Here is a 23,782-nt window from a genome sequence, read left to right on the forward strand (position 1 = left end):
GGTGGGGTGAGGGGGGGTCCTGTGGCACAGGCAGTGCCCCCTCACCTCTTTATTAATTAAATAGTTCGGTGCCTTTATCCCCATCAGCCCTGCAGTGGCCCCCCCTGGGGGGCTGTCCCATGGGGGGGAGCTGACTCCAGGCACCCCCTGCGTCCTCTCTGCCCCCCAGGCCGCTGCCCCTGCCACCACGCAGGGAGCTCAGGGGGGTGAAGTGGGGGCAGTGAGATGGAGCCCCACGGCCTGCGGGGGCTCCTGGGGGGGGCCTGGAAGGTGCTCGGGCTTGGAGCCCCCCCAACCCCTGCTGGTAACGACCAGGTCCCTGCTGGTCTCCTTGCCCCTCCTGGGGGAGGCAGGGTGAGGGGGCTCCCGTTGTGTCATGGAGATGGAGGAGGGGCTGCTGCCCCCCCCCCCCGCCCCCCCTCACTGGTGCAACAGGTCCAGGTCTGGCCAAGCCCCCGCGTCCACCAGCTGCTGCTCCAGCTGCAGGATGCGCAGCCCGATGTACCCCGAGGTCAGCAGCAGGGCCACCATCCTGGGGACAGGGCGGTGTCACAGCCGGGAGGTGGCAGCTGGGGGCCACCAGGGCTGGGGGGTGCAAGGGGGGGCCCTGCCCCAGGACTCACAGCAGCAGGTAGATGAGGATGATGGTGCTGAATGGGCTCAGTGGTGCAGCAGTTCGGGTGCGGGGCGCTGGGCTGGGATCCCCTGCCAGGACAAGGAGGTGTCGGGGACGGTCCTGGAGCGCCGTGGCCAAATCTGGGCAGCGTCAGGGCCCTGCTCCGGCCACGGCTCCGCCGAGGGCCCCGCTCACCTCTGCCTGCAGCCGCTGCATCCTCTGCTGTCGCTGCTGCCTCCTCCTTGTCTTGGCTCGCCTCCTCTGCACCCAACCAGGAGATGGTCGTTGAGTGCCTGGGGTGCAGGTGGGGGCCCTGGGGTCCCCGAGAGGCCCCTGCACTCCCCGGTGGCCCAGGAGAGGCTGTTCGGGTGCCCAAGGGGGGCTGCGAGGGCCTGTCGGGGTGTGGGGGCGGCCGCTCACCCGGCGGCTCCAGGAGGCTGTCGGGCTCCGCAGGGCTCTCCTCCAGGTCCGACTGGCTCGAGGTCTGCAGGAGGACAGGCCCAGGTCGCAGGGCACCACGTGGGGACACAGGAGAGGGTGCCTGTGCTGCCCTGGGCTGGGGGTTTTCACCACAATATCTCCCTAATCCCCCCCAAAATAAGCCTTTCCCGGGTGTCACCGCCACATCCATCCCTGTGGCTGTGCCTCCCTCTGCTGCTGGCCCTTCCTCAGCCTTACCAGGGGCTTCTTGAGGCTTTGCTCAGTGCTGCCATTGAGGGGAGAGGCCAGGGGGCTCCAGCCGTTGTCCTGGACAAGGAGAGATGGAGCAGGGCACCGGGGGGGGGGCACAGAGCCCGGCCCCCCGCCCGGCACAGCGCCTACCTGCAGGTGTTTGCAGAGAGACCTCAGGAGCTGGAAGGTGGCCTCCCGCTGGCGCAGCGACACGAAGAGGAACTGCGGGCGGGGGGGACAGGCGGCGGTGTCCTGGGTCAGCCTCAGGTCCCCCCCCCGACCTCCCCCCAGCCCCCCCAGCACTCACCTTGTCCCCCTCGGCCGTGCGGATGCTGAGCGCGTTGGGCACCAGCAGCGCCGTGTTGGTCTTCTTGAGGGCACAGATGGACGTGACGGGGACGATCGCCTGCGGGGAGGGGGCAGCGTCAGGCCCCGCGCCCCCACAGCTGCCCCACGTCCCTGCGGCTGCCCCCACCTTGATGTCCTTGAGCAGCAGGCTGGCGTGGAAGCAGACGTGGCCGGAGGAGACGTAGAGGCGGCCATGGTAGGGCACCTCTCGCTGCCAGGCGCAGGAGAAGCAGGCCAGCAGCGCTTCCCGCCCGGCGATCTCCTCGAAGGCTTTGCGGAAGCTGGAGCTGCGCTTGTTCAGCTGCAGGGGGGGAAGCCGGGACGTGGGGCTGAGCCCTGGCACGGTGGGCACCCCGTGGTCCCCACTCCGACATCGGCCACCAAACCAGGACAGCGCCCGTGGTGCTGGGGTCCCCTCTCCTCACCCTGGCGCCCCCAGACTCACCGAGGAGGACAGGGACCCGTGCCGGCCTCCAGCCCCTTCAGCCTCCTCCGTCTCCTTACAGGAAGGGTCGTAGGTTTTGGACCTGGCAGGGAGCAGCAGGCAGGGTGAGCCGAGGCCCCTGGTGTCCCCGGGACGTGAGGACACGCAGACGCGAGCAGCACCCACCTGGTGAGTGCGGGGTGCGACCCCGGCTGGGTGCCCGCGCTGCCCCTCTCCTCCAGGCTCTGCCACTGCTTCTCCCCCAGCGCCGCCCTCCTGCTCTTCTTCAGCTTCCCCGACATGAAGGAGGAGCACGGCACGCTGCAGGGTGATGGGGCAGCTGAGGGGCCATCGGTCCCTGCTGGGACCAGGAGAGCAAAACCCACCCCGTGCCTGCACCGTGCTGCGGGTTTGGCTGCGGTTATCTACAGCTGATGATGCACGGGGCGCCCCTTGTCCGTCTGTGCCCCGGTGTCCCCAGGCAGGGCAGGGGACACCGCCTGTCTCCAGGAGCAGGGCAGGTCCCCACACCTCTCTGATTAGCTCCCAGGTCTCACCGGGACATTTCGGGGGGCATCACAGGCATTGCAAGCCCCCTTTGCGGCATCTCTGGATGCCACTGGCCCCTGCTGGCCCCCATGCCCTGGTGTCCCCATCCCCGTGGCCCCACAGGGCAATTATGGCCCCGTTGCCCCGCTCCAGGAACAGCCGCACCCCAGCCTCGCGCTCTCCTCATGGCCACGGCACCCCTGGGGACAGCAGCCGGGTCCCCGAGGTGGCCGCAGCACCCCCAGCGCCCTGCTCGCAGGCAGGAGCTGGCAGCAGGTGACAGCTCCTGGGTCTTTCCGTGGCTGGCCGAGCTGGCTGAGCAGACAGACACGTGGGGCCGGTGCTGGATCAAAGTGCACGGAGCAAAACCCCCGGACCGGGGCTGCTGCTGCCCACCCCAGGCAGTACCTGGTGGCGGGGAGAGCTGAGCCCTCCCGTCACGTCCCGTCCCGTCCCGTCCTGTCCCGCTGCGCCGCAGCCCCTCGCTCGCCCGGCTCCCACGCACGCTCCTTGCTCCTTCCAGACCTGGCCCTCAGCCGCCGTCTCCTCCTCCTCCTCCTCCCAGTGAGGAAGGGCAGGCAGGCGGGGCTGGGACCGGCTGCAGCAGGTTTGCAGGGAGGCGTCGGGGCAAATACCAACTCGGGGCTGCTGGGGCAATTACCACCTGGGGGGAGCTCTGAAGGGTCAGACGGGCACTGCCACCACGATGGCACGGCCATGGGGGCCCCAGCACCTGGTGGGATGCGGGTTGACAGGGGAATGCAGGATCCCAGTGCTGTGCCCATCCCACTGTGCCCACGGGACAAAGATCTCTGCATGCAGAGTCCCTGGGGCGTGCTGGTGCCAGCACTGATGGGGTGACCGCCACCACCACCGTCTGCCCCTGATAACGGGAGCGCCTCGCAGCGCCCACCATGCAGGGGGTGGCCAGGGGCACGGGGCTCCCTCACCCCACAGCTGCCATGCAGCCCACAAAGGGGGCTGGGGCTCGCCAGCTGCCGGTCCCTCTGCGGCCCCGGGAGTGTCCGCGCCACCCCAAAACAATCTGTAAACACAGGGCCAAGGGCAGGGGCTGGGCTGCCCCAAGGACAGCAGGGAAATCCCTTGCCCCTGCCCGCTGCTGACTGGGGCATGTGCCAAGGCCGCCCAGCCCTGGCTCACCCTTGCTCTCTGCCCTGTGCTGACAAAGCCTTTCCCACAGCTCCACGGGGAGCAGTTGTAACCCCAGGGGTAGCACAGCACCAGAGTCCAGCAGCACAGCTCTGGGGCACTGCAATCCCCAGCCCTGCACCCCCACGGACCCCCAGGTACAGCACCAAGAGCATCGCCAGCCGCCCCGTGCATGCCCCATGCTCACACCCACCCCATCCTTACACACCCCAATGCACATCCCCACTTCGCACGTGTCATTTGTGTGCCCACACCCCCACGTGCACACCCCCTGCACACCCACTGCACGCTCACACCACTCCTCCCAGGGCTCCAAGCACCCCAGGCACCGCCCTCGCAGGGTGTGCAGGTGTCATCGTCATGCACGTGCACAGATCAGAGAATCACAGAATTGTAGGGGTTGGAAGGGACCTCGAAAGATCACTGGGTCCAGCCCCCCTGCCAAAGCAGTTCCCTAGAGCAGGCTGCCCAGGGAGGCGTCCAGACGGGCCTTGAAAATCTGCAGAGAAGGAGCCCCCCCAGCCTCCCTGGGCAGCCTGTCCCAGCGCTCCGGCACCCTCCCCGGGAAGAAGTTCTTTGGCGTGTTGGTGCAGAACTGCCTGGGCTCCATTTGGTGGCCACTGCCCCTTGTCCTGTCCCCACAGAGCCCTGAGAAGAGGTTGGCCATGTCCCTCTGTCTGCCACACCTCAGGTATTTACAGACATTGATCAGATCCCATCTCAGCCTTCTCTTCTCAAGGCTGACCAGACCCAGGTCTCTCAGGCTCTCCTCCAGGCCCTGTATCATCTTTGTGGCTGGCGTCTTTCCAGGAGATCCCTGTCTTTTTTGAACCGGGGAGCCCAGAACTGGACCCAGTGCTCCAGGTGAGGCCTGCCCAGGGCAGAGATGGGCGTGCACAGGTGTGCAAGGCACACGCAGCACCTGCAGGCTCACGCCTATGCGCAGTCCTATGCTCACGTACACGCAGCACAGGCCGGCCATGCACACACACATTGCACACGTCTACACCTGCTCACACACAGCCCCTTGCACACCCTCCAGGCACCGCTGCCCTCCTGGCCCCATGCACGCACAGCCCTGGTGTGCCCGTGGCGCTGGGTGCCAGGGGCTGGGTCCCAGCGGGCACTGGGTGGGCTGGCAGGGGACACACAGCGGGGGGCAGTGGGAGACACTGCGGGGACACCATGGGGACACTGTAGGGGCACCACAGGGACACGATGGGGACACCACGGGGACACGATGGAGACACCACACCCCTGGGCCACGTGTGCAGCTCCCAGCCCCAGTACCTGGGGCTCTTGCTGCTCAACACGGCCACGGCCCCATGGCCCCACCAGCCTCTGCAGGTCCCCGGGGGTCCTGTGGGGTCCTGCCTGCAGCCAGCGCCTGCCCCAGGCTCCAGCCCCCGTGCAAGCCCCCGACACCCATGCCCAGTTCAATTTTGGGCCCCTCACTACAAGGACATCGAGGCCCTGGAGCACATCCAGAGCTGGGCTGAGGCTGGGGAAGGGGCTGGGACAGGTCCTGTGAGAGAACCGGGGGTGCTGGGGCTGCAGCAGGCTCAGGGGGCCCTCCCCGCTCCCTGGGGGCTGTGGGGAGCTGGGGCCGGGCTCTGCCCGCAGCAGAGGGAACGGCCTCGAGGGGGGCCCGGCTGGGAGCGGGGAGACATCGCTGGCAGTGCTGGGACAGAGCCCGGGGAGCTGCTGGGGTCACCGGCACTGGGGGTGCTCGAGGAGGGGCTGGGCGAGGTGCTTGGGGACACGGCTCGGGGGGGGACACGGCTCGGGGGGGGGACACGGCTCGGGGGGGGACACGGCTCGGGGGGACACTGCTGGGGGCCGCTGGGGGCTGGTGGGGACAGGCGGCCCCGCGCCCCGTCGAGGCCGGGCAGCCCCGCGGGCCGCTCCCCGCCGCGCTGGCACCAGCGGCCGCCGGCCCTCATTGGCTGCCCTGCCTTGGGGGGTGGGCCCCCCGCCGCCGATAACCAATCAGCGCGCTCCAGCGCCGCTGCGCCGCCACCATTTTGTTCGCGGGCGCGGGACGTGGCCGCCATCGTTGTTGAGGGCGGCCATCTTGCGGGCGGCCCTGGGGCACGGGGGGGGGGGGGGGCGGCCACAATCCCCCGACCCCCCCCGGCCCCCAGGGCACCAAGGGGGGGCTCCCTCCTCCAGAATGTTTTTAAGTTTCACGGTTGTTTTTTTTTTGTTTTGTTTTGTTTTTTTCTTTTGTTGTTGTTGTTGTTGTTTGTTTGTTTTTTGTTTTTCAAGTTTAATTTTTAAATTTTTTATTCAAGTTTCGAGGTGGGTTGTGTTAGGTTTTTTTTTTTTTTTTTTTTCCTTCTTTTAAAAAGTGCTCTGCGTACACACTGACCTTCCAAAAGCAGGTTAAAACCAAGGGCTGGGTGCCCCCCGTCCCACAGTGCGGGGGCCGGGCTGCGCCGCCCAGCCCCGGGCCCGTAGTGTTCAACTTGTGCAAATGCCCAGGGACGGCCGAGGGACGCCCTTCACCGCGTCCCCCGGCACAGCAGGGGGGTGACAAGTCCTATGTGAGGTGCCCGAGGCGAGGCAGTGCCCGGACCCCACCCTGAGTCCAGCTCCCCTGTTCTGGCGCCGTCCCCATCCTCGGGGTCCGTCCCAGCAGAGCCCGGCCGTCAGCATGGCCGAGGACGCGAGCCCGGCTCAGTTGACCATGCTGCTGGGGCTCCTTTCCTCCGTGCTCTCCGTTTCGTTGTAGGAGATTCTGGCCTCATTCAGGCCCTGCAGGGAGACATCATCTGCAAGGACGAGAGGGATGGGTCAGGAGCCCTCACAGTGCCAGCCCGGTCCTCGGGGGCTCTCCAGCCCCCAGCACGAGGCGCCCTGACACGTCCCAGGGCAGCAGGGGCCCTGCACAACGCTGCCGAGAGCCCCACCCGTGGGGGCTCCGCGTTCTCCCCCCACCCAACACAGAACAAATCTGGACAAGGCGAAGGACGGAGACAGAGCTGACACTGAGCAGCCTGGCAAGGGGCAGCCGGGCCCCTGCGTTTGTCCAGCAGCACGAGCAGCAGCCCCTTCACCCCTTCACCCCTCGCTGACCATGGGGCCAGGGGCAGTGTGGCTGGGCAGGGGGGTGCTGCCCGCCATGGGCACAGCGAGCGGGCACAGCCCCAGCTCTGGGGCCAGGAGCAGCAGAAGCACAAGGAGCTGAGCCTGCCTACCAGGAGGGTCACCCCGCAGCCTGCCACAACCAGGGCCATCTGGAAAGACACTTCTGCTTTAGCCGGGGCTGGCACCGGACCCGGGTCTCCCTGTGCCCCCAGCCCCACGCCTGCCCCTTCCCAGTGCCCCCAGCCCCGCGGCCACACTCACGGAAGCGGACCCGGATGGGCCAGATCATGATGCAGCACAGGGACACGGTGGCAGCCATGGCAATGCCCCCGGTGACCAGCACCATCACCCAGTGGTAGAAGCTGACGCAGGCAGGGCAGCAGAGCTCAGTCCTGCAAGGAGAGGACACGGCTGAGCTCGGTGGCGGGGACCAGAGCGTTCCCCAAGCACCCTGGGGCTGCTGCCACCCTCCCGCTGCCCAAAGCAGTCCCAAATCCTCGCTACCAGGACTGGGACACGGGGGAAGAGCCCAGGGCAGCAGCGTGGACACAGCGATCCCCAGCCCCTTTAGGAGTCTGAGATGCAGAGGGCAGAGGAGAAGGCGAGGAAGGATTTAGGATGAATTGGAGTTTCCACCAGTGCCTCTCAGCAGGGGTGTAAGAGCGTGCCCCCACGGGCTGTTTGCTGCCAGGATCCCAGCGGTCTGTGTGGAGCTGTCCTTAAGTCGTTTGTGCTCTGCAGGGACACTTACGGGCACGGGTGCAGGTTCTGGATCGCCATCACCGCCAGGCCGTTGGCCATCTTGTCCGTGAAGCTCATGGCCCCGTAGACAAACGCGCCGCTGTGCTGCGAGGGGAGAGGAAGGCTCACCCGGTGCCACGCAGCGCAGCGAGCGAGAGCCGTGTGCCCTCTCATGGGCAGAGCCCTCATTACAGCACGGCCCGGGCACGGCTCGGGGCTCTCCGCCTGCCCGGGGACGCGTCTCCTGCCCGCCGGGCTCCCAGCCCTGCCGGGACGGCGGGGCCACGTACCGTGTTGGTGCCGATGAGGTCGGCCGTCATGGACAGGGAGGTGACCAGGATGGTGGCGGAGCCAGCGCCGAGCAGCGCGGCCGCCCCGTAGATCTCCGCTCCCATCGTCCTGGTCAGGGTCACCCAGGAGGCGAAGGCCAGGATCACCAGGATGCCCACGAAGTACGTCAGCTGCTCCGGGATGGCGTGGGGACGGCCAGGGGGGAAGGCAGAGCTCAGCACCCAGCGCTGGCTGTGCCCCAGACCCCGGTGACATCCCACCCGCAGGACATCGGGGCCAGCCATTGCCTGGGCTCACAGGGACGTCCCTGGCTCGCTCCCAGTGGGTTCGGGGCACTGTCCCCACACAGCAAGGGCCTTGCAGCGACCAGCCTGTGCCCGGAGGAGCTGTAGGTGCCTTGCAGGGCATGGGGACAGCCCCAGCCGTGCCCTGCACCCCATGGCAGGAGCAGAAGCTGCAGGTCTGCCGGGGCTGCAGACCCCACACCCCCGGCATGCTCAGGGTGGCTCAGCCAAGTCCCCCCTCGGCCTCTCCTGGGCTCCTCGGGGCTCTCCCAGCCCTGCTGGGGCTGCTCAGGACCGGCTGAGCTTGGGCCAGCGTCACTTTCCCAGACCTCAGCACCCTCAGATGTGCAGGACAGGCCCATGCCACCCCTCGCCCTGCCCTGTGGGACCGCTGCTGCAGCAGGAGGATTCCTGAGGGGTCCCTGCTCTGCAGCCAGGCTCCGGTGTGCCCAGTGCTCTGCTCCCCGGTGGGTTCAGGACCTGCCTTCGGTGCCCAGCCCCTGAGCTCAGGAGCAGGTTGTTACGCCCTGGGTCTAACTCAAACCTCGCCAAGCCCCCAGGACTCACGTTTCGACCTATCCACTTATTCACAGGCTTCATGAGGAAGGAGGACAGGAAGCCGCTGACGTACAGCACCAGGGGGATGGTGGCGATGTATTTCTGTGGGCGACAAGCACGGGGAGAAGATCAGCTCCAGACCACTCACCCAGGACCCCTGCCCGGGTGACCCTGCCGTGCGGGCAGGAACCTGCCCCGTGCCCACCTTGGGCAGCAGCAGCGAGTTGGTCAGGTACATGGCGATGTAGGTCTGGGACAGGTTGACAATGAGCCGGGTGGCCATGTAGAGCACCGCCACCTGCAAGGGGACGGAGAGAGCGGCCCTCAGCCCGCGCCGGCTGGAGGAGGGGGACGGGGCATGGCCGTGGCCCATCCTGCTCCCACCTGGTAGAAGGCAGGCTCCAGCAGCCAGTCCTTCCAGGCCAGCAGCGGGCGCGGGCACCTCGCGGGCTCCTTCTGCAGCAGGGGCGTGCTCTCGGGCTGCGGCAGGGAGCCCAGCGGGTACGGCTTCTCTTTGGTGCCCAGGTGGAAGATGAGGGAGAAGACGGCCCCCAGCCCCACCACGATGAGGGACAGGTTCTAGGGGAGGTAGAGAGGGGGTGAGCATGGCACAGGGTGCCCTCTGCCTGCTCACCCCTCCCTGCCCCAGGAGTTTGGTGGAATAAAAGGGGGTCCCAGAACCCAGGGGGAGTTGGTGCAGCCCCTGCCCAGTGAAGGAGGTGGCTCTGGGGTGCTGCCACTTCACTCCCTCCAGTGCCTCCCAGTACAGCCACATCCCACGCAGGGAAGGAGGGACCCCAGGGACAGAGCCGTGCCCACCTACCCGAAACACGGGGACATCCTGGATGCCCAGGTGCTCCGTGCGCTCAGGCTGGTCCACCTGCAGGTTCAGCAGCAGCCAGGCCAGGCCGTACACGGTGATGTTGGCCATGACGGTGAAGGCATACCTGGGGGAGATGGCACGGCGGGGTGACACAGAAGGATGAGCACAGTTCCAGCCACGGCAGAGACACCTCCACACACGGCTGCCCACCAACCCAGGCCTGCTGCAGCCAGCTCTGCACCACGGCACCGCTGCGGAGGTGACAACTCCAAGAGCACGCAGGGACAGGCCAGCCCTGGCGGTGCATCAGCCTTACTGGTGCACCTCCCAGCACCCCCAGTCCAAGCAGGGGGCAGGACCAGAAGGAAACCAAGCCCCTCCGGGCCAGCCTGCCCGGCCCCAGCCCACCCTGAGCCGCCTGGCCCAGCACCCCAGCGTGGGGCCCCTTGGCCCTGGGTGACCCGACACCTCCCTGCGTGCTTCCAGCATGGGCGCAGCGCTGAGCCTGTTACCTGACGGAAGGGGAACTTCCTCCCACCGGGGCAGATAACGAAGCCCTGCTCCAGCTGATAAAGTCCCCTTCCTGCAGCCCGGCCCCTCCAGATAAGCAGCGCAGGCTCTGGGGCCGCACGCACAGCCCTGGGGACGCTGCGGCCTCCGGGACGGCCAGCACAGGGCAGTGCCCGGCCCTCCCCTCCCTGGGGACACCTGGGGACACATTCCTCCCGTGTGAGCATCACCCTCCAGTTCCAAAGGAAAAAGTGCCCCGTGGGCATGAGCTCCTCTGTGCCGATGCACCCTCTGAGGCTGGGGCAGGGGGTTTGGGGACCTGGCACCCCAGTACCAAGGGGGGAAGGGAGCTGGCAGACAGCCCTGCCTCTGCCTGCACCACAGCACAAAGCCCGGCTGGGCTTGGTGGGTCGCTGTGAGTTCTCTCCCATCACCACAGCACGGTGCTGGCTGTGTCACCAGCATCCTCAGCAGCAGCACCTTTGCCCCGGCACCAAAGATTTTAGGCCAGGAACCCAGAAGATCGGTGTCACCTGGATGTGTCCTGCAGGACACCCACACGGCCCCAGCCCCGTCCTGCCAGGTCAAGGGCTCCAGGGTGCCCAAGGTGCCCGTGGCAGAGCAGCACGCGGAGCCGTGGCACGCAGGGGACCTCTCACCACGGAGGCGAAGGGACTCGGCTCAGGGGACAGCCAGGGCTGGCCACGCTCACCTGAAAGCCGTGAGCTCCACCTTCTCGTGGTCGCTGGTCACCAGCTCGGGGATGAGGGATAGGTGGGAGATCTGCGTGGCCGCCCAGCCAAACTGGAAGATGACGATGAAGGGGAGGTAGTAGATGAAGGCCGCCCACTGCGGCGTGTTCTCCTTGCAGCCCAGGCAGGGGCTGAAGATGAAGGGGAAGGACACGAGGACGCAGGTGGTGCCTGGGGAGAGAGGGGAGCGGTGAGGGGCTGCGAGCCCAGCGCCCTGCGACCTGATGGCCACAGCTGGCTCCTATCCACGGACAGGGCCTGCCCCAGGGCTGCAGGGGGGGGATCAGCTCCCCCCGGTCGCTGCCCACCTCCAAACCTGCAGATAACCGGCCCCAAGGCCACGGTGCTGCGCCGCCGCCTGCCTGGGGGTGATAAGGTGCCCTGAGCACCGGGACAGCCCCAGCTCCTGCAGGCACACAGCCTGTCCTGTCCGTCTGTCCCCTCGCCCCTTCTGCTGCAGGGAGCCACGCAGAGCAGCAGTCGGGGGCGTCCCCAGCAGCCCCCAGCACAGCGGGGCAGGAGCAGATCTGTCCCCACGCTGGCGTCAGACGCCGCTGCCCTGATGGGAAGGTCCCGGCTGAGTCAGTGACACCAGAGCCAGGTCCCTGCCTCCACCACAGCCCGGCAGCGTCCCCTTTGCACGCCACGGGGACGCCTGCGTGGAGCAGGCAGGGACAGGCCAGCTTCTCCCTCCCCTTCCAGAAGGTTACGGATCAAATCCGACGAGATGCAGGCCCGGGCGCCGTGCCCTGCTCCGTCCTGTCCTGCGCCGGGCGCTGCCAAACCCACGGCACCCGCTGGCCACAAAACCACAGGAACCCAGGCCAGAGGAACCCGCAGCCGCTTCGCCAGGTCCCCAGGCTCCCCTCTCTGCAGGACTGTGCAAGATCCTTTTCCTGAAGAGAGATTTCTCCTTCCTTCGGCCACAAGGGCAGCTCCTCCCCATCACTGCCACTTGAGGAGGATGCCCGAGGAGCACGCAGCTGCAGGGGCTGCCAGGAGCAGAGCAGATCCCCTCGCCCCACGCCCAGCAAGGGCAGGCAGCGATCCCAGCACAGCCTGGGTGCCCGTGAGGACCCCAGCAGGGTGCTGGGTGCTGCCCTGCACCAGCCCACCACCAGCTCCAGTGCTCCAGGAGCTCTCTGAGGGACAGGGCTCAGGCACACTGCGGTGTCCCTGTCCCACCCAGGGCAGGGAATGGTCCGAGAAGGTGCAGATCTCAGACCAGAACTCGTGCCCATGTTAAACACCCATGTTAAACACCAAAGAACACCCAGGATCACTGAGGCTGTGCCCCCTGCCCAGCCTCGGGCCCCACAGACTCGAGCTCTGCAGTCCCCAAAGGGCTGCGAGGGACTTGCCCACGTCCCCGGGGAGCGCTGGGGCAGGAGCTGCAGTCCCTGGGTCTGGGGTTGCTGCAGCTCCCACATCCGCCCCGACACCCCCGTGTGCCAAAAGCTGTTTGTGTCACGCCTGTGCCTCCATCCCAGAGCTGTCCTGGGGGCCCGGGCTTGTCCCAGCAGGACCACAGGAGCCCCCCAGGGGCCCAGCTCCGCTCCTAGCCCAGACCCAAAGGCCAGGAGCTCACAGTCTCAATACAACCCGAGCGTGCTTGCACCACCCCATCCCCACCTCATTGCTCCTCCGCCCTGCAGCAGACCCATGTGCAGCATCCCCTCCCCAGCAGGGCCACCAAAGACCACCCAGGGCCACCAAAGCAGCCAGCGGGGTGCAGCCACCATCCCCACGGGGGCCACCACAGCCCCACACAGGGCTCCAGGAGCACCCCAGCACCCCGTGCAGGTGGCAGAGATCCAAGCTCTCATCTCGCAGCCCTCCGGGGCAGAGTCACGGGAACGCCGGCTGCAAGTGGGCGAGCGCAGCGCAGCCGCTGCAGGCGGGGGATTTGGGGCAGCCCAGCCAGACTCGCTCAGCAGCAAAGCGAGGAGCTGCTCCCACCCCATGGCTGCAGGGAGCTGCTCCGAAATCCTGCGGGCAGGGTGAGCACCCCGCAGCAAGCCGACTTCTCGGGAGCATCGGCCCCGGCAGCCCCGCCGCCAACCAGCCCAGCACCGCGGAGGGGAGATGGTGCCGATAGCAACTCGTGGTATCTCCCCCCGCAAGGCTGTGGTTTCACGACGTTTCCTCCGATCTGAGCATGGGTTGCTGCCAGATGGGCCACCCCCTCCCACGCGCAGGAGCATCTCCCCACAGCGTGACCCAGGAGCAGGACCAGCAGGGCCAGCCTGGGACCGGGCTGAGCTGCGGTGGGACTGGGGAGATGGTGGGGTAGCACCCACCTTCCAGGAACAACCCGTGCTTTGGCTGGGGAAACGCAGCCTCAGCTCGTGTCCCCAGCCTCAGCCCGTGTCCCCAGCCTCAGCCCGTGTCCCCAGCCTCCCCTGTCCCCCCAGAGCAGGCAGGGCCAGGCTGGAGCTCAGCCCCAGGCCCTCGCGGTGCTCCCTGCAGCTGCAGTGGGGCCGGCTGGGGGCAAGCACGGCCCCCGAGCAAGATGTGATTCAGAACTTCCCCTTGGGTGCACCCGGCCGAGGCAGCGCTGCCCATGCCGGAGTCACAGCTCCGGCCACTTCCCTAAATTCAGGGCACAGATCTCACAGATGGTGTGGCAGGGGGTGAAGCTGCCCCCCCTGCACCCCTTTTTCTGGCTCATTTCAGGGCTGGGGGGCCAGGCCAAGCCAACCGCCGGGCAGCCCAGCTGCCTTATCGGGTTGGCAGGGAGAAATTCGGCATCAAGATAACGGCACCCACAGCACAACCGTCCTCTCCCCGCACGGCTCCACGGGCACCCTGGGGTGCTACCAGGAGGAGGAAGCGCCGAGGGTCTCCATCTCCTGCCCACGGAGGTTTCCCCGCTCTCACCGCCCCATTCCCCGTCACCAGCCGGGGCAGCAGGGACAGGGCAGGCTCCTGCGAGTGCCACGGCTCCGAGGACCCTTCTCCAGGTCTCGCTGTCCCCTCAGGGAGGGCCCCCGACGGCAGTGGGGCAGCCCCAAGCCCTTCAGTGCCTTGCTCACCCAGGATGTGAGCTGGGCACCCGTTAATCATTCACACGGACCTGGTGCTGCCTCCCCCTCGTCCCCACGGGGCCCTTCCACACCCGGAGCAGAGCCCACGCGTGCCCCAACCCGGGGAGCCCCAGCCTGGTCCCCAGCAGCGGGAGCAGCCCCGGTGAGCATCCCGCACCCCAAGGTCACCCATCACTGCTGCTGCACCGGGAACCTCCTGCTTGAGGCAAGCCCCAGGTAAATCCCCGTGCTCGTGGGAAAGCCCAGATTTACCTTTCGGTCTCCTTTTTACCCCTTTGCCTTGGTGCCACCCCCACCCGGGGGGACACGGGGCCACCCCACACCACTGCAGGGGGACGGCACCCGGGCAGGGCAGGGACGTCACGCCGCCCCTTCCCCTGCACCCCGTTACCCCCGTGGGGCTGCCCCACGCCTGCTCTGCCCCGTTCCCCCCTCAGTGCCACGGGGGGGGGTGTTACACCCCCATCTGGGGCACCCCAAAACGGCCCCTCCGGGCAGCTTTGTGACTGGGGACACTCAGCAGCATCGGGGCTCCAGCAGAGCCCCCCTGAACCCCAAAGCTGCCGGGAGCAGCGCCTCGCCCTCCATTTGGGGAAACCCCACCGAGCCCCCGGGGGAAGCACCCCCAGCCCCCCAACCCCTCTCCGAGACCCCCCCCTCGCACAGCCCCCCCCCGGTGGGGTTGTGTTTCCCGCAGCATCCCAGCCCTTACCAGCCAAGTGCCAGGATTTCCTCCGGCCGTAGCGGCCGCAGCCGGCCGAGCGATCGGCTTCGTAGCCGAGCAGCGGCGTGCACAGCCCGTCGGCCACCTGCCCGGCCAGCAGCAGGCCACCGGCCAGCCGGTGGCTGTAGCCCAGCACGGCGTGCAGGTAGAGCAGCAGGTAGGTGAACCAGAGCGAGGCGCACAGGTCGTTCAGGAAATGCCCGGCCGCAAAGCTCAGCCGTGCCCGCAACGGCAGCGCCTCCGCCACCGCCACCACCGCCGCCACCGCTGCCGAGCCGCCCGCCCCGAGCGAGCTCCTCCGCGGGGGCTCCGCCATAGCCGGGCCGCTCACACCGGCCTCGGCCGCCCGCTTATAGCGCCCGCCGGGCCGGGGCGGGGCGGGGATGGAGCCGGGGCGGGACGGGGCCTGCGGCGGGGGGAGCAGCAGCAGTGGCGGCGGTGTCAGTGGTAGCAGTGGTGGTGGTGGCAGTGGTGGCGGTGGTGGCCCCGCTCGGGTCCCCGAGCAGCGCAGGCCGTGTCCCCCCCGTCCCCGCCATCCCCGCTCCCCGGTGCTGCCCCCCCAGCACCAGGCCTGGCCGAGGAACGTCCGGCACCAGGGGTCGGGACCGGGAGCCGTGCAGCTGCTGCGGGGCCCTGCCTGACTTGGTGCAACCCCCCCGTGTTGGGGACATGCTGGGGACGTGCTGGGGGCACACTGGGGGCACACTGGGGATATACTGGGGGCGCACTGGGGGCACACTGGTCCCCAGTGGGATCCTTGGGGTAAAAGGCTGGGTGCTGTGGGCACGGAGGGGACACGCAGACTGTCCGTGATGTCCCTGGGTACAGAGGGGGGGACACACACGCTGCCCGTGATGCCCCCAGGCATGGGGGGGGACACACAGATGCTGCCCGTGATGCCCCCACCACTGCCTTGGGCAAAAAGGGGTGCGAGGGTGTTGGGTCCTGCCCCAGCGCTTCGCCCCCTCTGTGAGCCCGTTTGCACCCCAGCCCCACAGCACCCAGCGCTGTTGCTGTGGCCCCGGGCACCCAAAAAACCTGGGAGCCCCCTGCCCTAACACCAGCCCCCCCTTCCCTAACACCGGCCCCCCCTTCCCTGTGTCCCTGCCATCCTCGCAGCCAGCCACCAGCGGGGACATCCCAGATGTGCCCCCCCCATGGGTCCCCAGGGACAATCCCAAGGGTGCTGTCAGGCCCCCATCACCCCAGCCCCTGGGAGAACCCCCCCATGGGTGCGTGCCCACTGCTGGGGGGGTTTCTCTGCTGCGGGGCCATTTCTGGGCACTGGGGAGTTTGAGGCTGCTCCAAGCGGGTTCTTGGTGGCTCTGACCCCAAAGGCACAGTGGGACAGAGCTCTGCCCATGGGGTGGGGGCGAGCATCCACAGCCCCCCCGGTGCCACCCGCTCTGCCCACGGGGACGCTGAAATCCCGGGGACGAACCCGGGGGCTGGGGGGGCATCGGGGGTAACCTGAGCGGGTCGGGCACCTCCGTGATAGCCGGGCTGGGGGCTCCCGGACCGTGCGTTTTTGGGGAACCCTTCCCTGGATGTGCCCCCCCCCTGCTGCTGGTAGCACAGGGGTGATGGAGCCCCGGGGCCGGGATGCTGCGGATGAACAATTTGCATGGGTGCCAGGTCTTGTGATTCCCACGGCAGCTCCGTGGTGAGGGCCGGGGGTGGTGGGGGCCGCACATCACCCGCCAGCCCCCGGCCCCCCCCCGTCATGTGAGGGCACGGCGGTGACTCAGGGACGGGGAGGAAGCGAAAATCCAGGCTGATGGGCGAGCAGCCCCAGGGGGAGGACGAGCCGGGGGGGTTGCCACAGCTGCACCCCACAGCTGGGAACCGGCTGCCCCCTCCCGTGCCCGTGCCCCCCAGCTCCGGGCACCCCAGACACTGGGTGCTTTGGGTACCCAAGGGTGCTGGGGGGCACCGTGGGCATCACGTGCCGTGGGGCTCCCAGTCCTGCTCTGCCTCTGCAGCTCCGTGGGGTGTGGGGTCAGGGCAGGGGGTGCCCCAAAGCTGTGTGGGGGGGTGCTGGGGCACTGGTGGTCCTGGGGGTGGGCACTGAGGGGCACTGGGAGCGCTGTGGGGGAGTACTGGGAGCACTGGGAGGGGTGAGTAAGGGGGACATGGGAACCCCCACTCCAGCAGGCACTGGGGGTGCTGGAAGTAGTGGGAGGGGGCGGCCTGGGGCCATTGGGACCCCAAAAGGGAGCACTGTGGGCACTGGGAGGGCTGGGGAGGGGTAACTGGGAGCACTGGGACGGCACTGGGAGCACTGGGAGCAGTGTGGGGGGGTCCTGGGGTCACTGGGACGCTCCTGAGCTGGGCACTGGGGGCACTGGGAGCACTGGGGGCGTTCTGGGGTCCCGGGGCCCCCCCGCGCCGCTTGGCCGGGTGGGCGCTGGGGGGGCACCCGAGGGGGGCCGAATGCGGTGGGCCCCACTCCTCGACTGGTGCCGTTGCCCCTTTAAGGCGCTGCCCTCCCCTCAACGCTTCCCCGTCCGCACGCCGGCTCCTGATTGGCTGGCCGGCCGGCGGCGCGCGCCGAACCCGGCGCACGCGAGCGCGCAGCGACGGCCCCCGGCCTCGCCCCGCCCCTTCCCCGCCTCCTCCCCGTGACGTCAGCAGCTTCCAACCAATCGGCGCGGGGCCGCGCGCCCCCAGGCCCGGCGCGGGGAGCGAATCGGCGGAGCGGAAGCGGGGCGCTCATTTGCATAATAATAGAGGGGCGGGGCCCGGCGAGGAAGGGAGGCCGAGGGGCCCGGCGGGGACAGGGAAGGTGGGGGCGGGGGGGGCCCAAGATGGCGGGGGGGGACCGGGGGTAACGGGGGGCGGGGGGGGCCTGGAGATGATGGGGGGGGGCCTGGAAGGGGCCTGGGGGTACTGGGAGGGGGTCTGGGTGTGTAGAAAAGGGGATTGGGGGGGGCCTGGGGGTGCTGAGGGGGGCATGGGGGGGTCTGGGGGTGCTGGGGGGGATCTGGGGGGGGCCTGGAAGAGGCCTGGGGGTGCTGGGGGGGGTCTGGAGGGGGTCTGGAGGGGGTCTGGAGGGGGTCTAGGGGTACTGGGGGGGTCTGGGTGTGTAGAAAGTGGGATTGGGAGGGGTCTGGAGGTGCTGGAGGGGGTCTGGGGGGCCTGGAAGAGGCCTGGGGGTGCTGGGGGGGTCTGGAGGGAGTTTAGGGGTACTGGGGGGGGTCTGGGTATGTAGGAAAGGGGATTGGGGAGGCCTGGGGGTCATGGGGGGGTCTGGGGTTGCTGGGGGGGGCCTGGAGGGGGTCTAGGGGTGCTGGGGGAGGGTCTGGGGGTATAGGAAGGGGTAATGGGGGGGTCCTGAAGGAGCCTGGGGGTGGTGGTGGGGGCTGGGGTTGTGGGGCAGGGGTCTGTGAGGGTTCAGGGGGTGCTGGGGGGGTGCTGAAGTTGCTGGGGGTGCTGGAGGGGGCCTAAGGGTGCTGGGGGGGGGGCTGGGGATGCTGGGGGGTTGAGGAGGGGCGGCCATGGGGGCCTGGAGGGAAGGAGTTGGGCAAGGGGGGGCTTGGTCCATGGGGTAGGGGGGGGCTTGCTCCGTGGCTTCGGTGGCCCCCAGGGCCCCGGTGACACCCCCGGTTTTGTCCCTCAGGCTCCTGCTCTGAGCTCCCCCCCCGCTGCCCATGGCCCACAGCACGAAGCAGGCGCCCGCTGGGATGCTGTAAGTGCCCCCCCCCCAGCCCGGCACCCGGCCCCGGGGGGTGACAAACCCCCCAGAAGGGGGGTGGGGGTCACGGGGGGGGGGGGTGACAAGCATCACCGTGTCCACCTTGGGGGCCTTTCCTGTAGGGCCTGGGGTAAAAACCCCAAAAATATGCCATGAGTGTTTTTAGTCATCTCAGCCTCAGCTTGTTTGGGGCGCACCACGTGCGGTCCCTGGGGGGTGATGCCCCCCCCCGGGGCTGTTCCTGCTGTGTCCTGGGGAGCCAGGTCCCGGAGCCGCTGCGGCGCCAGGAGGTGGATGCCCAAGGGAGCCGAGATAAGGGGAGGAATGGTGCCGGGAATAGCTTTACTTTTTAAAGCATCCTCAGGCACGAAAGGAATCCGCGGCGCTGCGTGGGGGAGGCAGAGCTCCCTTTCAGGGGGGTGTCAGCACATTCCCCGCCGCGCTGCGGGACGTTACTGGGCTGCTGGGGCCGGGTGCTGTGTTAGGGCTCATACAGAAGGGCTGGGGCCCGCTGGAGACGCAGCAGTTGTTTTTTTCCGGGAGGCTGGCGATGTTCTCACAGCTTCCCGTAGCCTCAGTGCGAGCGGCTGGGTCCCGGGGAGGGGCAGCCTTAGAGCTGGGGTCCCCAGGACTCGCAGGAGGGGGACGGGAATGAATTGTCAGGTGAATTCTGGCTCGTGCAGGGCTCTGTGCGGAGATCTGGGCTCACACCGAGCGTGTGAGGTGAGCGAGGGATGCTGAAAACCAGGGAGCGAGTCCGGATCCGCCGGGCTGTCAGTGCGCAGCCAAATTCCCTTTCCCTTGGGGGGCTGCGCCCAGCCCCTCGCTATTAAACGGATCTTGTGACTGGGATGAAAGCACAGCCCGGCCGTGCCGGCCGCTCCGCTCGCACCCTCTGTGTCTCCCCGTGTCCGGCAGTCCCGGCCGTGCTCTGGTGTGGTCGGCGGCTGTGTGACCGGCTGGGCCGCCGCCAGCAGCGATCGCTGTGATGGGGCCATCAAAGCCGGAGGATCAAAGGGGCGCAGGCGGGACGGGGGCTGCACCGTAGGAAGGAGCCGGGGACAGCCGTAGGAGCCCCGGGGAGAGGCTGTGGTGGGGTTGGGGGGCGGTTCCGAGCCCGGTTTAGTCCGTGCTGGGGCTGCGTGAGGATGTGGCACCGCGCTGGGAAGCAGCCTCGGGGCTCCCGGCCGCTCGTGAGAAACGCTGGGTGCCTCCAGAGGTGGCTCCGTGCACCAAAGGAGCGGTTTTGGCTCCAGCTCGTCTGGTCCCCGTGGGGGGTGCTGCCACCAGGACCTGTCCCCGTGGCGGCTCCCCCCTCACCGAGGAGGATCAGAAGGATCGGCCGCTGTGTGAAGGAGGCTGTAGCGAGGTGGGGGTTGGCCTGTTCTCCCACGTGCCTGGTGACAGGACGAGGGGGAATGGGCTAAAGTTGTGCCAGGGGTGTTTTAGGTTGGATGTTAGGAAGAACTTCTTCACTGAAAGGGTTGTGAGGCACTGGAACAGGCTGCCCAGGGAAGTGGTGGAGTCACCATCCCTGGAAGTCTTCAAAAGACGTTTAGATGTAGAGCTTAGGGATATGGTTTAGTGGGGACTGCTAGCGTTAGGTCAGAGGTTGGACTCGATGATCTTGAGGTCTCTTCCAACCTAGAAATTCTGTGATTCTGTGTCCCTCAGGACAACCCGCCGCGCTGTCTCGGTGCCACGTGGGGATGTCCCCGAGTGTTTTTATGGTCACCTTCGCTGCTCGCTGCCACCCGGAGCGGTGCTGGCAGCTCCCAGCCCCGCTTGAAATGTCACCAAGGGGCCTTGGGTGGACCTCGGAGCAGATTTTGTGTGCCCGGGGTCGTGTCCTTGTCCACCTGGAGCTGGGTTCTGCTGAGCCTTGGGGTCAGGATTGGGTTTGGGCACCGTGCCCGGGTGGGAGCCGGGGGTCTGGCAGTGCTGCAGGGGCGCTGTGACGGATCCAGCGGGTCCCCAGCCCTCTCTGAGGGGCTCTCTGTGTCCGCAGGCACGCCGCAGGCAAGGCTCAGCATGGGAACTTCCTGGTGGCCATCAAGCAGGAGAAGGGGGAGGTGGCACGGGCCAGCGGCGAGAAGCCACACGGCGAGGAGGAGGTGAGCCCTGCTGCGGCCCCAGGGTTTGGGGCTGGTCCCCAGCTCGCCCCCGTGGTGCTGTGGGACCCGTGGCGTGACCGTGGTCAGGGAAGGGCTGAGACCTTGCCCCGAGGGGTGCGGGTCCTGCCCTGCCGTCGACACCAGCTTGTCCCTTTCCCTTCTCGGGGCGCCAGCCGGTGAAGAAGAGGGGCTGGCCCAAGGGCAAGAAGAGGAAGAAGATCCTGCCCAATGGCCCCAAGGCCCCCGTGACGGGCTACGTCCGTTTTCTGAACGAGCGCCGCGAGCAGATCCGCACGCAGCACCCTGACCTGCCCTTCCCGGAGATCACCAAGATGCTGGGAGCCGAGTGGAGCAAGCTGCAGCTGTCGGAGAAGCAGGTACCGGGGTGGGGGGGGGGCTCATCTTCTGGGGCTGGCAGCTCCCCCCATCCTGGTGGAGCCTCTCTGGAGGCTCCTGCACCTGAACCCCCTCTGCTCGCAGGCTGGGAACGGCCCCATCACACCTCGGTGCACTTGGAAGCCAAAATCTTTGTGCACTCGAGGTCTGGGCACAAAAAGTGTCACAAGGGGGTTACCGGGGGGCCCGTCTCGGTGCTGGGGAGCAGGAGCCGGGCCTCGGGGGGTGGGAAGGGGTCAGCAGCACCACGGGGAGCCCGCTGTGGGGCCGGGCCAGGCTGAGGACGCCTGTGACCGCAGCGGTACCTGGATGAAGCGGAGCGCGAGAAGCAGCAGTACATGAAGGAGCTGCGGGAGTACCAGCAGTCGGAGGCCTACAAGATGTGCACGGAGAAGATCCAGGAGAAGAAGATCAAGAAAGGTGGGCTGAGGGGCCGGCGGCAGCTGCCCTTTGCTCGGGGTGGGTGTCGGGGCGGCTCGTGGAGGGTAACCCCCTGCCTCCTTCCCAGAGGATGCCGGCTCCGTGGCGGTGAACACCCTGCTGAACGGGCACCCGCACAAGGTAAGGTGCTGGCAGCTCCACGGCCCTGTGGGGAAACTGAGGCACGTGGCACTGCGGGGTTTGGCTTCCTGGGTTGAAGCAGAGCTGCAGGAGGCAGCGCGTGGCTGTCCCCTCAGCCCCGTCCCCTCCTGTCCTCCAGGCTGGGGAGTGCAGCGACTCCTTCTCCACCTTTGACGTGCCCATCTTCACCGAAGAGTTCTTGGACCAAAACAAAGGTGAGGGGCTGAGGAAGGGGCCGAGTTTGGGGTATTGGATGGGGTCACCATTCCCTACCCGACCCTTTTTGACCCCGTTTGTCCCCGGCAGCCCGGGAGGCCGAGCTGCGGCGCCTGCGGAAGATGAACACGGAGTTCGAGGAGCAGAACGCCATCCTGCAGAAACACACGGAGAGCATGAACTGCGCCAAGGAGAAGCTGGAGCAGGAGCTGGCGCAGGAGGAGAGGCAGACCCTGGCCTTGCAGCAGCAGCTCCAGTCCGTGCGCCAGGCCCTCACCACCAGCTTCGCCTCCCTCCCCATCCCTGGTGAGCTCGGGGCAGCCCCGGGGACCAACCTTGCTGTCCCGGGACACGGTGGCCACGTGGAGGGGGCTGAAGCCAGCGGGGGCTGTAGCAGGGATGTCAGTGGGGTGGTGATAACTGCTCATCTGGTGGGGGGGAGCACTTGGGGTTCTCCAGAGAGCCCAGACGTGCCAGGCAGCTCCTCTATAGCAGGACAGGACAAACTGGGAACTGTCCTCGTCCCTAGATGCAGTCACAGCTTCCTCTGGGGAGGTGTTAGGAAGAGGAACAATCCTGTTGTTCCTGGCTTTGTATCAGTGGGAGCTCAGTGCTGCAGGACCTCGTTCAGGGTCTCGTCCCCAGCACGGTGCACGGGGCTGGGTGGGGACTTACCGGGCTGCTGCCCCGTAGGCACCGGGGAGACGCCCACGCTGAGCACTCTGGACTTCTACATGGCCAAGCTGCACAGCGCCATCGAGAGCAACCCCCTGCAGCACGAGAAGCTGGTGGTTCGCATCAAGGAGATCCTGTCCCGGATAGCCAGGTGAGTGGGGCAGGGCAGGCGGCACCCGGCGTGGCTGCAGGGGGGGCTCGGGGCTGTCTCCACGCGGTTTTGGGGAGGAGAAGTCAAACCCAGTCATTTGGCCTCGTTTTCCACCCCCTGCAGCGAGCACTTGTGAAGAGGACCAGTCCCTGCCGGAGCCCGGGGCCGGCCGGACCACGGCCCTGTCCCTTGGAGCCCCCACAAGGGACAGTCCCTGCTGCTGGGCCGGCTGCTTCCCCCTCCACATCAGCGGGGGCCGACCCCGGCCCTGCGGCGGTGACGTCTCCGAGGACCTTGAGCTTCTGGGGACCAAGCGGTGCCGTGGTTGAGCCCCCAGCACGAGCCCCCCCTGCTCTCCTGTGTGCTCCCCAGCTCCCGCAGCCCCTGGGCATCGCCTGCAGCCCCGGCTCCCTGAGCCCCGGTGCCAGATGTGGCACCGCAGCCTGCGGGTGGAGGGCCTGGAGGACAGCAGCCTCTTCCACAGCAACCCAGGGGCTGTGGGGCAGCTGTGACCGGCCCGTAAGGCAGGAGGGCTGACACCCAGCCCCTCCTCCATGGCCTCGCCTCTCTGCGGTGGGGACAGGACCTCCTTCGAGCTGCCCCTCTGCATGTTTGGCTCGGCTCGAGGCTCCTGTCCCCGACGTGGTGAGCGTGGCCAGGAGAGGCAGCCGTGCCCCCTGGGGTGCGTGGGGAGCCCCCGGGGCTCAGTGCCACATCCCAGCCCCAAAATCAGCCCAGGGACCCCCGGCCTGCCATGGGGGAGGTGACAGGCTTCCTTCCCCTCTCTCTTGTTTTATTTAATCTGCCCTTTTCCCCTCGCTGCTGCCCCTCGGGTGCCTTCAGCCCCTCAGCCCCATGCACCCCGCCTGCCCCCTCTGCTTCCCCCGTGCCTCTGGGGCCAGGCAGGGCAGCCCCTTCCCCACACCCCGGCAAAGGCAAAACTGTGCTGAGGGGGGAGCGGGGCCGGAGCCCCCCCAGCCCTGGGGGAGCCCTCGTGGGACCACCGTGACGGCAGCCGCGTCCTCGCCACGCCGTGCCGGGGTCGGACGACCCTGGGGCTGCCAGTCAGAAATCTCAGATTGTGTAATTAGAGAGCGTCTTATTTTCTTACTAGCACTACGTGGATTCGGCCCAGGGTTTAACCCGGGGCAGGGGTCCAACCCCCCCCCCCCCTCTCTTGCCTGCGAGGTCGGTGCTCTGTAGACGAGTCTCCTGGTTGCCATCTCCCGGTGGCTGCTGGGCTCGGGATGGAGATGGGAGTGAATAAACGTGGGAGAAACCAGCGTGGGCTCCGTGTGTTTGTGCTTGGGGGGCGGCTTCAAAGGCCCGGAGCCGCCTGGAGCAGCTTCATCCCCGTGCTGTTGGCTCACAGCCGT

General features: G+C 67.8%; 3 protein-coding genes across 6 annotated transcripts; 1 reads left to right on the forward strand and 2 right to left on the reverse strand.

Moving 5' to 3' along the window:
- Positions 1–405: 405 nt before the first annotated feature.
- On the reverse strand, positions 406–5,833 carry LOC309887875 (uncharacterized protein; the record flags this gene model as incomplete). The annotated part of the gene is made up of 11 exons (XM_082779904.1): positions 406–532; positions 624–705; positions 812–877; positions 1,037–1,100; positions 1,295–1,363; positions 1,439–1,510; positions 1,596–1,694; positions 1,764–1,937; positions 2,082–2,163; positions 2,247–2,381; positions 5,703–5,833. The coding sequence occupies 11 exons, from the start codon at positions 5,831–5,833 to the stop codon at positions 421–423; spliced, it is 1,086 nt and encodes a 361-aa protein (XP_082636030.1). The 3' UTR covers positions 406–420.
- A 255-nt stretch (positions 5,834–6,088) lies between these two features.
- Positions 6,089–14,935, reverse strand: MFSD12 (major facilitator superfamily domain containing 12). Of its 2 annotated transcripts, XM_082780193.1 has the most exons (11): positions 14,588–14,935; positions 10,789–10,999; positions 9,567–9,690; positions 9,128–9,322; positions 8,949–9,041; positions 8,753–8,845; positions 7,901–8,071; positions 7,621–7,715; positions 7,131–7,261; positions 6,980–7,018; positions 6,089–6,553 (listed from the first exon to the last, which is right to left on the reverse strand). In XM_082780193.1, the coding sequence occupies exons 1-11, from the start codon at positions 14,913–14,915 to the stop codon at positions 6,459–6,461; spliced, it is 1,575 nt and encodes a 524-aa protein (XP_082636319.1). In that variant the 5' UTR covers positions 14,916–14,935; the 3' UTR covers positions 6,089–6,458. The 2 variants fall into 2 exon arrangements, with proteins under 2 accessions (XP_082636319.1, XP_082636320.1); XM_082780194.1 differs by lacking the exon at positions 6,980–7,018.
- HMG20B (high mobility group 20B) lies at positions 14,698–23,682 on the forward strand. 3 transcript variants are annotated; one of them, XM_082780196.1, is made up of 10 exons: positions 14,698–14,756; positions 18,219–18,287; positions 20,302–20,407; positions 20,581–20,784; positions 21,103–21,223; positions 21,312–21,364; positions 21,504–21,579; positions 21,671–21,886; positions 22,274–22,406; positions 22,530–23,682. In XM_082780196.1, the coding sequence occupies exons 2-10, from the start codon at positions 18,250–18,252 to the stop codon at positions 22,540–22,542; spliced, it is 960 nt and encodes a 319-aa protein (XP_082636322.1). In that variant the 5' UTR covers positions 14,698–14,756; positions 18,219–18,249; the 3' UTR covers positions 22,543–23,682. The 3 variants fall into 3 exon arrangements, with proteins under 3 accessions (XP_082636322.1, XP_082636321.1, XP_082636323.1); XM_082780195.1 differs by lacking the exon at positions 14,698–14,756 and adding an exon at positions 17,343–17,384; XM_082780197.1 differs by lacking the exon at positions 14,698–14,756 and adding an exon at positions 17,415–17,426.
- Positions 23,683–23,782: the final 100 nt, after the last annotated feature.

The sequence above is a fragment of the Aythya marila genome, assembly GCF_965140915.1.
Source record: "Aythya marila genome assembly, chromosome: 27".
NCBI classification, from domain to species: Eukaryota; Metazoa; Chordata; class Aves; order Anseriformes; family Anatidae; genus Aythya; species Aythya marila.

Coding starts and splice junctions, on each gene's coding strand:
- HMG20B (XM_082780196.1), top strand. CDS start 18,250: ATGGCCCACAGCACGAAGCAGGCGCCCGCTGGGATGCT. Junction 20,408..20,580: donor AGCCACACGGCGAGGAGGAG/GTGAGCCCTGCT, acceptor TCGGGGCGCCAG/CCGGTGAAGAAGAGGGGCTG. Junction 21,365..21,503: donor TGAACGGGCACCCGCACAAG/GTAAGGTGCTGG, acceptor CCTGTCCTCCAG/GCTGGGGAGTGCAGCGACTC.
- MFSD12 (XM_082780193.1), bottom strand. CDS start 14,915: ATGGCGGAGCCCCCGCGGAGGAGCTCGCTCGGGGCGGGCGGCTCGGCA. Junction 9,691..10,788: donor GTGGAGCTCACGGCTTTCAG/GTGAGCGTGGCC, acceptor CATCTCCCCCAG/GTATGCCTTCACCGTCATGG. Junction 9,042..9,127: donor TGGAGCCTGCCTTCTACCAG/GTGGGAGCAGGA, acceptor GTCCCCTTGCAG/GTGGCGGTGCTCTACATGGC.